At 45.8% G+C, this 12,784-nt stretch overlaps 1 protein-coding gene across 14 annotated transcripts in view; it reads right to left on the reverse strand.

Moving 5' to 3' along the window:
• Positions 1-12,784, reverse strand: part of Hr3 (nuclear hormone receptor 3 ROR-beta) — a 179,198-nt gene that overhangs the window by 16,743 nt on the left and 149,671 nt on the right. For 11 of the 14 annotated variants that reach the window (XR_013010839.1, XM_076441958.1, XM_076441961.1 and 8 more), the window contains 2 exons: positions 8,924-9,151; positions 264-429 (listed from right to left, as the gene is read on the reverse strand). Coding sequence is in view for 13 of the 14 variants with exons in the window: in XM_076441958.1 (XP_076298073.1) it covers positions 264-429; positions 8,924-9,151 (394 nt within the window). In the remaining variant the exon portion in view is untranslated. Of the gene's footprint in view, positions 1-263; positions 430-8,923; positions 9,152-10,354; positions 11,011-11,373; positions 11,515-12,784 lie in introns of those variants that run through there. The other 3 variants (XM_076441953.1, XM_076441954.1, XM_076441955.1) reach the window with 2 other exon arrangements.

Genomic DNA, 12,784 nt, shown 5'->3' on the forward strand with positions numbered 1-12,784 from the left:
TTAGCGGCCGGCACTGGACATATCTCCGTTTTGAAATCTTCTTCGGTTTTAATTATTCACTTAAAAGGGAACAGTATTTTCTTGTTTACTAGGCACCGTCTCAGGCCATCGTTTGTCAAGACAGAAGCGAGCCACGAACCGTAACCGCCTCGCTACGAGGACGTCGTTGGACCCAAGCAGCGAGCCTTTATCAAGCATAATACTAGAGGATATACACAATTATTCTCGTCGCGATACTCGATAAGATAGCAATTCGTACTTACCCTCCGTTATAAGGGTGGTGCTGATCCGAGCTGCTCGGTGTTTGGTGTTCAAACACGCTGCTATCGGGCGCCGTCTCGGAGGCCGCTCTCATTTGTGCCCTGTGGAATCTAACTTCGTCCTCGACCTTCTCCCTCTGCTTCTTCGACATGCGTCCGAATTTAACGGCTGCAACAGAAATCGGTGTCCGATTAACCGCCTAGCAATCGTCGGTTAAATGCGAGACAGGGTCTTTCAATAAGTGCGATTAAGGTATCCTTAGGTTGATTACGGACTCCAGGGTGAGGACGGCTGGGTGAGTCCGAAGAGAAACAGAACACCTAAATATCTCCGTTACTTTTCGTTGTACAAAAAAACTTCTTCGGACAAAGTTACACTGTTTGAAGGGCCACACGTAACGGTGCAAGGGAATAAATTTTCAAGGTCATTTTTTCACAAGATTTCAAGGTCATCGATATTTTTTTACATGGAATGAGGTATTTTTTAATACATCAATCGATGCAGCTGGACATTCGTTAGAAAAAAGTACTAACCTATGTATATCGAAAAGTTCAATTTCAATAACTCTAAAACACTATTATAGTTAGTACTAAGACGTTAGCATTTACTTGCTACGTAGTGTAAATTGAAGAGCTGAAATTGAAATTGAAAAATTGACGTTGAAAATGAAATTAAAGATTTGAAATTAACGAATTGAAATTGAAAAATTGAGGTTGAAATTGAAAAATTGACGTTGAAAATGGAATTAAAGATTTGAAATTGAAAAATTGAAGTTGAAATTGAAGTTGAGGGGTTGATATTGAAAAATTGAAGTTGAAATTGAAGTTGAGGGGTTGATATTGAAAAATTGAAGTTGAAATTGAAGTTGAGGGGTTGATATTGAAATTGAAATTGAAGTTGAAATTGAAAAATTGAAATTGAAGGGTTGATATTGAAATTGACGTTGAAATTGAAAAATTGAAATTGAAGAGATGAAATTGAAAAATTGAAGTTGAAATTGAAAAACTGACGTTGAAATTGAAGAGTTGAAATTAACGATGTGAAATTGAAAGAATTGAAATTGAAATGGAAGAGTAGAAATTGAAGTTGCAATGGAAAAGTTGAAATTGAAGTTGAAATGGAAGAGTACAAATTGTACTTGAATATTGCAAACTTTCCGAAATTTCGGGTACCCGTGCACCCCTAATAAATAGGTGTAAAAGGTACATTATGTTCAACCTATTAAACATATCAAGAAAGAAAATAAACTACCGCTTCGGAAATGTTTCATCAATTGATTTCGTTTCTCGTTGGAATCTGAATAAAAGTAGCTATTATCGCTGTTGGCCAGCAGATTACAAATGTCTGTAAAGCGACAGCAACAAAGCGAGTGCAAAAGGTTCAATCGAGGTTGGGAAGTAACAACGACATAATTCAGGCTGTAAAGGGTTAATGGAACAATCCTGTTATCCGAAGAACGATCAACGAATCGTATGACATGTTTGTGGAAATAAGACTCCCAGGTTCCGAGCAATTTCACGTTCACGAAGAATCGCTTTGTAGCGCATCGCGTCGCATGCACCGACTCGTGGAGAACGAGTATCGATCCGATAAACTTCGGAAGACCTGGGCTAATGAAGATCGAAGTACGAGCGTCCTCGTCGCGTCGTTTCTAAGTGGCTCGTCGACGCCCCAAAGAAATGTTCTGATTCGAAGAACGCGGAAGTTCTTTGCATCTCGGGCCTCGTCGTCGTTATCGCCGGCTCGGATGCACCCAGCCATCCGAGTGACGTCACCACCAATACACTGACGCGGACTCGTCGTACACTAGTGCGCACATGCACACGGGCTACGTTCAACTGCAACGCGCACACCACCGACATAATACGTCACGCGAGGAGCGTTCAACAACCGCTAGAACCTGAATCGTCCCGTCTTCCTTTTTCTTCCGTGTTCGCCAGTTTCTCAAGTTCATCCGCGAGTTCAAACGCGACACACCTCTCCCGACGGCCCGGCCGACGGGCTATTGTCAACGGAACTTTCGAATCATCGATAAATCAGCCCCTCGTGCAACTAGAACCCACCGCGCATCAACGTTTCCCAGGCCACTGTCGTCGACAAATCAATTCCGAAAACGTAGACGATTATCTAAATTATTCGAAATCCATTTTTGACACTGTGTCTCTTTTTAGATAGATCAAGTCCATTTGCTCCTTACTTGTAGAATTTTTTATTAATTTAATCATTAATTTTTAAGTTACTTTATTAGAAAAATGGGTAGGTGCAATTTAAAACAGTGAAAATTTCAGGTGAGCAGAGGTGGAGATGGTGTGTTAGATTTTTTATAGAATAAAGATATACTATTTTGCCCAGAGGTCCAAGTCTGCGAGGGCACACGTCGTATTGGCATACACCCCCAGAAAGGGCATCGGAATCTCGAGCCGAAAAGGCACACCACGGACCTAAAGGACTGTGCATGATTCTGAGGGGGTGAGCCAGATGACGGAAGGGGTATCAACTGGTCCGCCATCTTGTTTGGTTAAAACTGTGGTGCGCTGTACAGACGACTTTAAATACTAGTTGCACCGGTACCACGTGGCGGTAGTGTTTTGTGAAGAATGTATCGTGGCGTCGCGTCGTTTAGTAAATCAATTTATAAAAATTCCATTAACACATCGAAAATTTATCCATTCCTTACAAAAACACATCCTTCATAATAATTAGACTGCGGATCTTTATGCAAAATAAAGATGTTCCGCATCATTTCTGGGGCGGGGGGGGGGGGGGGGGGGAGCCAGGAGTCAAATAAAAATTCATTTCATCCCTCAATGGCGGTTTTACATTGAAAACAACGTAACACCATTGTTAGATTTTTCTAATAATTGAATGTTCTACATTTCACCTAGCTAATTTCTCCACAAATGCATAAACATCCGCAGTCTGATAAGAATAAATACGTAGAAACAAAATTGTTATACAAGTCACGATTGACTTGGAATATACGCGATTCGATTGTACATTTTAAACGTTGCCGCGAAGTTATATAAATGGCAGCATTAGTTTAACCACTCAGGATGGTGGCAGTCAAAAATCCCCCCTCCCTCCGCTCACAGAAGCACCCCTCTCACCGATAAATCTACTTTACGCTCGGTCCTTTAGGTCCGCGAGGAACACACGCGGTGCCACGATGTCCCGAGGTAGGCCCTTGCGTCGCGAAAGAGATGGAACGATGAAACGCGAAGCGGGAAAAAGGGGCAAACACGCGGCGACGTCAGCTGCCAGCTGAATCGCTATCGGGATCGCGGTTGTACAGCTCGGAGGAAGCCGAGAGAGAAGTTCGAGTCCGACGAAGAGGTCGAAGCGGAGGGTGATCGACCGAACGTGGCTGACGCGCGACGAAGAGGGCCGGAGAAGCAAGGAGAAAGAGAGAGAGAGAGAGAGAGAGAGAGAGAGTGCGAGGGGAGAGGAGGAATGAACGACACAATGGGAGGGAGGAGAGATAGAGAGAGAGGGAGAGAGACGACAACAGGAAGAGTATGCGCGCGCCATCGGTAGCACACGATGCACTTTCTGGTAAGCGTGTGCGAGCGTGGAGCACACGCTGCGCCGAGATGACTGGCTCCTTATCAACGGGCGCAAATACTGCCGGACGCGCCGCCGGCTCGTGAGAAGTAACGCGATTATCGTTGCCAGATTCACGGCGGCTGCGTTCAGTCCGATCGTCGGCGCTTCCTTCCGTCTAGCTCTAGGAAGACGACCCCGTCCACTTTTCAGACATTCGGCAAACCGGAGTCGGGCGCATCGCTTCGTGGCCCGCACCGGGCCCGACTCCGACTCCGACTCCGAGACTCCGACTTCGCGTCGACGCCGGGATTGAACGAAACCGGCGTCAATGACCTCCGGCGCGCGGTGCTTCCTCCGCGAGCTGCTAGACACTCGGATTTTCGGAGTGTATTTTTATATTCGGAGACCGGGGGTGGGCAACCGCGTGGGAACGTTGACTTCCCGGCCCGGGGGGGACTTTCAAGTCCGATCGAGAAGGGTAGCGTAGACACGGGCCGATTTTTCTCGCGGGACACGAACAAATCTGTGAGAGAGCCGCCGGCCTGCCTCTCGATAGCAGATATCGTTCGCTTCTCACGCACTCGTCAAATGATTCAGTGTCAATGATCCCAGAAAGAAGGCGCGTTGCGACACGCGGTAGTCTCGCGACGCGGCGCGTCGCTCGAGTGTCCAGATAGAGCCCGTCTACAAATTTTGCAGACGCTGCTCTCGCTGGCTGATTTTAGATCACTCCGCCGATAAATGTTATTTTGAACCGTCTATTGCAGGAGGAAGCACTCGGATAAGTAGCATCCGATGTTAGACGACGACGAGAGAGAGGCTGGATTCTTATCGAATACTTGCAAACGATGGCTCGTCAGCGGCCAGACGATTATCGAACAGCCTACCTGCACGATTAGGATATTTCAAAATCTTGCGCATACAATCGAACCAATCTATTCCCTCCAGCCTCGGCTTTATCAATATCCCCGGCTAAATAGCATTCCTTCTACATCCGTACATCTTGCTAGATTTCATTTAATTAATTCATTTCATTCGCTTGCTACCTCTAATTTTGTCGGAACAAATTTTGAACGGAGCTTTGATATTTATGTCTCTCCATTAGCGCAACTCGGGAAATTAAATGTACCTGAACATTGATTACCCTGAACTAAATTTTAAATTTGTCTTCAATCTTCATTTCATTAGCATAATACTCTTTTAAGAAACGTAACTGATACATCGGAGTCCTTAGAGACCCCAAATAGAGTGAATTGTATATTTCTGGTACTAGACTTTGCATTTTTATAAACAATGAAAACATTGAAAATCAAACTTGCATTATGTTATTAATTGGAAACTCAATTTACTGAGACTCAAGGGACTGACCCCAGTATATCGGTTAAAAGTTACATGAATTATTTAAGTTTAAATATAAAAATGTGCATAAGCAAAAGACTTGCACATTTTATTGGGAAACATATTTCCAATGTTCTATGAGTTAGTATATATTGTATCATGAACTCGATGTATTTATTTTGATATTCACTTCCTCGAGTTAAATACGGCGTGGCCCGTTCTGGGCAGAACGCGACGCCGCGCCGGGGACGCGACGTCCTGCTTTTCGGCCGGTGCCTATCAGACGCGGCTTTTTATCTGACGGCAGAAAGCTGGAAACCAGGCGAGTGTTCATTAAAAAAGTTTACAACCACTCACGGAAACGAACGGACGAAACAAACTCTAGAACACTCGAATGTGCATACGTACACATTCCTCTGCACGCCGCGCCGCGCCGCGCCGGGGACACTTCAAAGACAATTCGTCTTTCAACCGCAATCGCGCGTATAAAATACTTTGACGAGATTTATGTATTCGAATCGGTAGAGTGGAGGAGAGCCGATTGCTGAAGAAACAGCTAACGAGCCCGGCTTACTTCGCCGCTGCGCCGCGCCGCGCCGGTCGGAAAATCTTATCTAAGCTCTTGTTGAATAAATTCTTTTCGATATTAATATGAGTGAAGTTGAACTATTTTCGTCCGTTTACTTATACACAGGGTGCCCCACTTCCGATAGTCGGATGATAAAATGTTTCGGAAAAAAATGGATTAGTTTTGAGTCGGCTACAAAATTCAAAAAAGAAATTTATTCATGGACCTGCGTTTCAGATCAGCTTCATTTCTTTTATGTATTCTTTAGTACATAATTATGACCTTGATATGACCTTAACAGCAAGGCAGGCTCGAGTTGTTGAAATTGGTCAAGATCTCTCGCAATTGATAATTTTAAATAATAATATTGTTCCAAACATTTCTTTATCCGGCTACCCGAAGTGCCCGAGAAATAGCTGTTACCTCCTTGGAAGCAAAATTGGAACGCGGACAGATACGAACGATGCTACGATGATTGCATCGATTACAGTTATATCGTGAAATGTTAGGATACATTTTATTACACGAGTTTCGAAGTTTAATAACACCAAAATTACCGGACACGGTTATAACAAGGCTGTTTATAGCGTGAACGTTACAACGTAAAATGCAAAACGGGGGCACAAAAAGTTTCGTAATTAACTTGGAGCACGGAGTTAATTCGTTCTGTTCATTCTAGAAAACGGAAAAAGAGGATATTGATGAAACATTATCACATATTCATACCGGGGATATTAAAACACGCAGGGATAAACAACCGAAAATTCATATCTCGAGTCTAGATGAATTTATTCAACAACTTATCATTTTTCGAAGTAACTTCGTTCAGATGAATTTAAGTAATTTGTCGCTCGAAGTAACTTTTTCCTTCGGGAAAATGTTCCCGGCGGCTTTGTTGAGGTGATATTAACGAAAAACACGGACCAATCGGAGCGCGGCCACTGGAAGTGACTGATTGGTCCGCGTTTTTCGTTAACAACTCCTTAAAGAACATTTTCGCAAAGGAAAAAGTTACTTAAAGATACTCGGGAGTCATCCCTTTCAAGGAAGTACCACATTTTTTGGGACACCCTGCTTCGATTCTGTATTTCGAGAGATTTACGTTGTTTATAAATACATGGGTATTTTATTCTGATTATTTAGACCTGCGCCATGTTTGCATTGAACGGCTCTCAATTATAATATTATGTATTACTGGCATTTCGATTTTTCGGGGAACAAAAGGCCGCGTTGATTTTGCAACAGGACCGCCAACCAAGCAGGAGACTAAAAGCTACCTGCTCACGCGTTGAAGATCGAAGCTAGATGACTGCGCACGAATGTCGTTAACGTGTCTAAGACAGGCTGTGGCTCGGTCCGATAAGGTGCAGCAACGCGGTAAGAGGCCCGACCGCGTCGAGGAGGGAGAGAGAGAGAGAGAGAGAGACAAAGACGGAGTGGGAGAGTAAGAGAAAGGGAGAGAGAGAGAGGAAAGGAGCGGTCTGCGGGGGTGTTGGGACGCAGAGGAGGCTCGGGTCGAGAGGAGGACTGGACAGCCTCCGATAAAGGGTCGTGCACCCCGAGGCGGCACGCGTGGCCGCCACTATCCCCGTGCATCTGATTTGCCGCAAACCGCGGACGAACACAGCAAATCGTACGTTTCCGAGTGACTTCGTCATGGCAATGCGACCAACATGAATCTCCAGAATTGATCAGTCTGAACGGGACAACCGAAACGGTCGCGCTCGACGCGACATACCGACGATCATCGATCACGATGCACCTTTGACTCCTATTTCATGGGATTACTGTTTGCAGAGGGCCGCACGGACTGCTACGTTGCTTCGATTCGATTTTCCCAATGTCTTATCTGTATTTTTGTTGATCGATTCCCGAGGAAACAAAATCAAATGTTTATTGGTTTATTGGCCAGTGGGAGGGGCGGCAAAATCCAGGGGCGAAAAATTTTTGGACAAATAAGGCACGAGTCGCAACGATAACTAATTTAAAAATAAAAACGACATGTTTGAATGAGCCTGAATGAGGAAGGAGTTGGCTCTTCCAGGGCGTGTAGAGGTAGAAGTATAAGTCCGCTACTGTTGATGACGTCACGGGTGAACGTGCTTGCTAATAGTGAGGTGACTTTTCAACCTTCGGTCACTCGTACTTCATTTTTGCACACTTACAAAGTCCCATTTCGTCTTTTACTTTATTATTTACTTTGTTGTTGTTGTTGTTGTTGTTGTTCATTGTCACTCACTGTAACCCTTTGCACTACGATTTGTTTTACAACTACATTGATTAAAACTTCTCTGTCGTTTATAATATAAATGGCTACGTATTAACAAAAACGAGATTGAATTTTGTTTCAGTTGAAGGAAATTAATAATAGTCATTACCTTATTAGAAATGGCTCTATACGTTCTAGAAAATGTTTAGTTTTGAACATGCAATGACTCCACACGACTAATTAATTAGAAAATTGCAGATGATCGACGGAAGCACGAAATATTGTAGTTGACAGCTCTTGTTATCTCATTTCTGTCGAGTTTCACCTGTGACGAGAGTCTGAACTGGCGCGTTCGCGGGCTTTGTGTTTACATACTCTATCGTTGAAGAGAGCTAATCTTCCGAGTGAGAGAGAGAGAGAGAGCTCCTCGCAATTGTTGGGTGACTTAACGTGATAATAGACGCGGGAACAAAGAAATTACATTTTCCTATCTTTGTTGATTTCTTTGCACTGTCGGTGGGGTTTGTTGGCTTGACACTAGCGACGATTATCGTTCTATTTTCGCGGATCTTTTCTTTCAACTATCACTTCGCCAACTGCGAAATGTAAGGAATCTCTGGTCGAAAAAAAGAAAGTCTTCGTCGTAACTTTTACCGTAGTAAAGCCTTTAAAGTGCTCTAGCTTCTGAAATAGTTTGAATCGTATAGTCCAATATTAAAAAGATTATCGCGTTTTTTTAGAGCGTCCGAATATTAATGGGAGTCACTGTAGCTCTCCGAGTGCACAGGGTTACCATCATTTGACAACAACGTCAACCGTTAATTAGATTTATTCGGTAACCTTCCGTAATTGACGAAGCATTTACTAATTAGTTGCCCACACGGGCTGACGTCAGCCATACCGATTACCGATGCGTATCGAGAAGCCTAAGGTAATGTAACTCTCCTCGCCACCTTGAGGAACGATCAAGAAAACGAAAGCTCGAATCAGTAATATGCACTCACCATCTCTGGACATGCCGAGGCGTAGGCACTTTTGCAACCGACAGTACTGACACCGGTTTCTGTTTACACGGTCGACCACGCAATTCTTGGCCCGTGGACATTGATAGTTAACGACCGACGACTGGGACCGCCTGAAGAAGCCTTTGCAGCCCTCGCAGGTGATCACGCCATAATGGACGCCGCTGCTCTTGTCGCCGCACACCTTGCACGGGATTATTTCGATCTGGGCTGAAAACACACACAAGCAAATTGTCTTTTAGTCAAGTTGATCCAGCCCCAACTCGACGATCTTAATGCTCTACGCTACAAACGTCTCCGGTATGTCCTTATACGAGTCTCAGGACAACGGTCTTTGCTGATATCAAATCATAAGCGCAACATCGCTAATTTCAAGATTCAATTGAAGAAACTGGACGATGTTGTAATTGTTGCTCTACAAAATCGAGAGATCGAAAATGGATTTCGAAATGGAAATCGCAGATATTGTGACATTGGAATAATTCGCTGAAATAGTCACACCAGTTCAAATAAAACAATTGTCTTTAGGTGCGAATAGCAAACAAAATGTTTCTGAAATATATTTTGCTAATGTTTTCTAACTGAAAACGAAAGTCGTGACTAAATTGTAGATTACGATATTGTTTCTAGCGTTTAAACGTGATTATATTGAACGAATCATCTTCGCAAAAACCCGTGGCATCGTTTCGCGATAGCGGGGCCTATCAAAAAGATGCATAGCCTGGCACCTTGCTTCTGCCTCGTCAAAGTTCATCACACCATTGGTCGTTCTCGCAAAGTATATTTACGGATAACCTTTCGATCGGAAAAGAATACTAGCCCGCGAGTACCATTGCGATGCAATCGCGGCTGCGCTGCGTTTCAATGCACCATGAACGGTCTGTTAGGGCTTCGCCAGAGATTTCGTATCACGGTAATGGGGTGCGATAACGGGCCGATAAATTCGTTGCGGTTTACACTGTGAAATTAAGTCGAAAAGAGATGTATGGCGGTGCATAGATACCATCGAATAGAAAGACCCCTTTCATTAGCTCTCCCTGTATTTTTCAATAGCGTATTGTCATTCAAGGATCCCACAAAAGAATATTCTTCGAACAGAGAAACTCTAATTCAAATTGGTTAGTTAAACATTGTTCAAATCTTCCTGTTTTTTTTTTTGTTCTTTAACCCCTTGCCGTATTTTAACGAGTCACACTCGTCATCAAGATTTTAAACGAAGTCTAACAAACAAAATTGACGAAGACAATTTTTATTTTGCATAAAGATCCGCAGTCTAGTTATCAGCATAAAATAGTACTTAGTAGCAGATAGAAAAGTGATGCGTTGCGCATGACTAAGGTTAAATATGAAATGATATACATATGTATAATACGTATATGTGGCAGGTGTAACTGTGTAACTCGTCTCGAGTACCTCGTATAGAATTGACTTGGAATCTACGATCCTCCGAAAGGTTCTCCGGACTCGGAGTTTGCACGGACACCCTCGTTCTCGATGTTTCCGGTGGTTGAGGGCTGGTGCTGTCCGCCCCCCAACTTGGACCACCGAACGTTGAGAGACTTGCCTCCATTTACGTTCCACACTCGCGTGTTTCATTTAAAAACTACACTAATAACTCGGACGTGAACACATTACGGTGGTTTACTATATTTCAGGTGGGCAGAACTTCGTCTAGCGGTCGGGTCGCACTATTCACATATGTATCGCACTGTAGACTTATCTTACTTTATATACGGATCATTAAAATGTAATATCGTTTCAACGTGTTCACTGGATGGGAAGAAGATCGAGCGGGACTTTGAAAGACGTCCGATATCGATCGGCGGATCTTGTTTCAAGCAGACCGCCGTCGGTGCTCGACTTTGAAACGGTTTTGCACCGTGCCCCGGGATAGAGACGGGACAGAATGTTCCCCGGAGACACGCGGGCAGTTTTTCTTCCGCGGTCTGAAGAGGATCGTTTGTCCAGGAACGTGACCGTTTCCCCCTGGATCGATGGAGCCGCATGGGCGCTGGATTGCTCGGAGTCTGTTTTCGTAAATACTTCGGAGAGGAGACTGCTCGAAACTTCTGTAAAGAGAAATCGTCTTCGTGTCGGAGGGCTGCGCGCTTCCGGCTAACCGCACGCGATCGTTCTACCGTCGCGGCGCGGCGCGGCGCGGCGGATCCATACGATCGCTGCGGGAGTCGCTAATCGCGCGGGAATGTTATCGAACGGACCAGCGACGAGGAACCAGCTATTCGGGATTAAAAGTATTAATTCCGCAGCTCCCGAAAGTAATTTCCAGGGGCGAGCCTATTTATACGCCCTATAACCTGGATTTCGACCAAGAATACACCCCGATCTCCTCCCGAAGCAACCCTAAATCAATCCGGCCTTCTGTCGCGCACGGCATCATCGGCGGAAAGCACGCGACAAATTTTGTATTCGACCTGGGACCACCCCGGCGCTCGTCGATCACACTTCCTCCTCGGCCTGGATAGCAGCCTGGCCGCGCGATAGCAATCGAAATAATCTACGGTGTAGGGAGTCTGAACGCGAAACGTTCGGGAACGCATGAAAATGAACACGGCGCGGCGCGTCGTCGTCGGTGACGACACGGAGATACCGATAGAGGAAGAAAAATGAAAAACAATTCGAGAAGAAGACTCGGAGAAAGGAGAGAAAGAGAAGAAATGCGGCTGCTGCTGCAGTGACTCCCGTGTTGCCCTCTATTTTCGTTCTCAGCTCTCGGTAACGTGGTGCGTCTACATATATCGCGCTGCGAGGGCGCTAAAGCAAAAGAGAGAGGCAAGAGGGGCCAGCAGAGTTGGAGAGAGAGAGAGAGAGAGAGATTCAGTCTGCCAAACGGAGAAAGACGAGCAGAGAGAGAGAAAGGGAGAGGAAGAGGAGGCGCGCTTCGCGTGTGTGCATCGGCCGTACAGGCCGGCGACTACTGTATTGGAGCGAGGAGGATTCGGTGCGCGGCTCGGCTCTCTGTATATTGTGCTTCTCTCGTCCGACAACTCTAGCGCCACGAGTAGCGTCGAGGCGCTTGCACCATACGGTCGAACATTACATAACCGAGAACGATGAACCCAGAGTACAGTCACCCGACACGCTCGCATCTTTGACGTGCGTCATGCCGTTGCCTCGAGGAGAGTGCAGCGTCGGCCACTATACCCGGAACTCCCGAAATCGAAGTCGCTTTGTGCCCCGCGGCGGTTCTCGCTTTGTCCGACGCGACGCGACGGTGCACCGTTGCCGCGTGTTTTACTTGGTCGGTGCGCGCCTACACACCTACACAGGCACGCATACTTTGCCGCCGCCCCGACAAAGCGACACCGTTTGCTAAATCGCGGAAACAGAGGTTCTCGATGTTCGATCCCGTCCGTCCGTCCGTTCGCAAAAGCCCCCAGACCCCCCTTGGACATCGTCCAAACTCGTCGACAGAGTCGTACCAGAGGAGAACGGCCCGGCCGATCCCGCTGTACAAACCTCACGACGAGTTTTTCCCTCCGCTCGGCCGTGACTAGACGTAGTTTCGGACGCTATCGCTCGATCGACAAACGTTCCCAACACACGGCGAAACGATGCCCGGAGATTAGGCCGCCGCGCAGTTATCGGAATCAGTCGGCTGGATCGCGAAACGCGTCTCGGGGCCTCGGTTCGAGTGACTAGCGTCTAATTCCCCGGGACGGAAATAGATAAACGCTCGCGAATTATTTTGCTAAATGTCAGGTCCCTCTCTGTTCAAACGATCTTTTGTAGACGTATTGAAATGTCGTCTCGAGACGATGAGCGAGGAGCGTACACGCACCGACAACAAGCCAGGGGCAACGCCGAGGGGCAACCGACGACGCG

Source organism: Lasioglossum baleicum, chromosome 17 (assembly GCF_051020765.1).
Source record: "Lasioglossum baleicum chromosome 17, iyLasBale1, whole genome shotgun sequence".
NCBI classification, from domain to species: Eukaryota; Metazoa; Arthropoda; class Insecta; order Hymenoptera; family Halictidae; genus Lasioglossum; species Lasioglossum baleicum.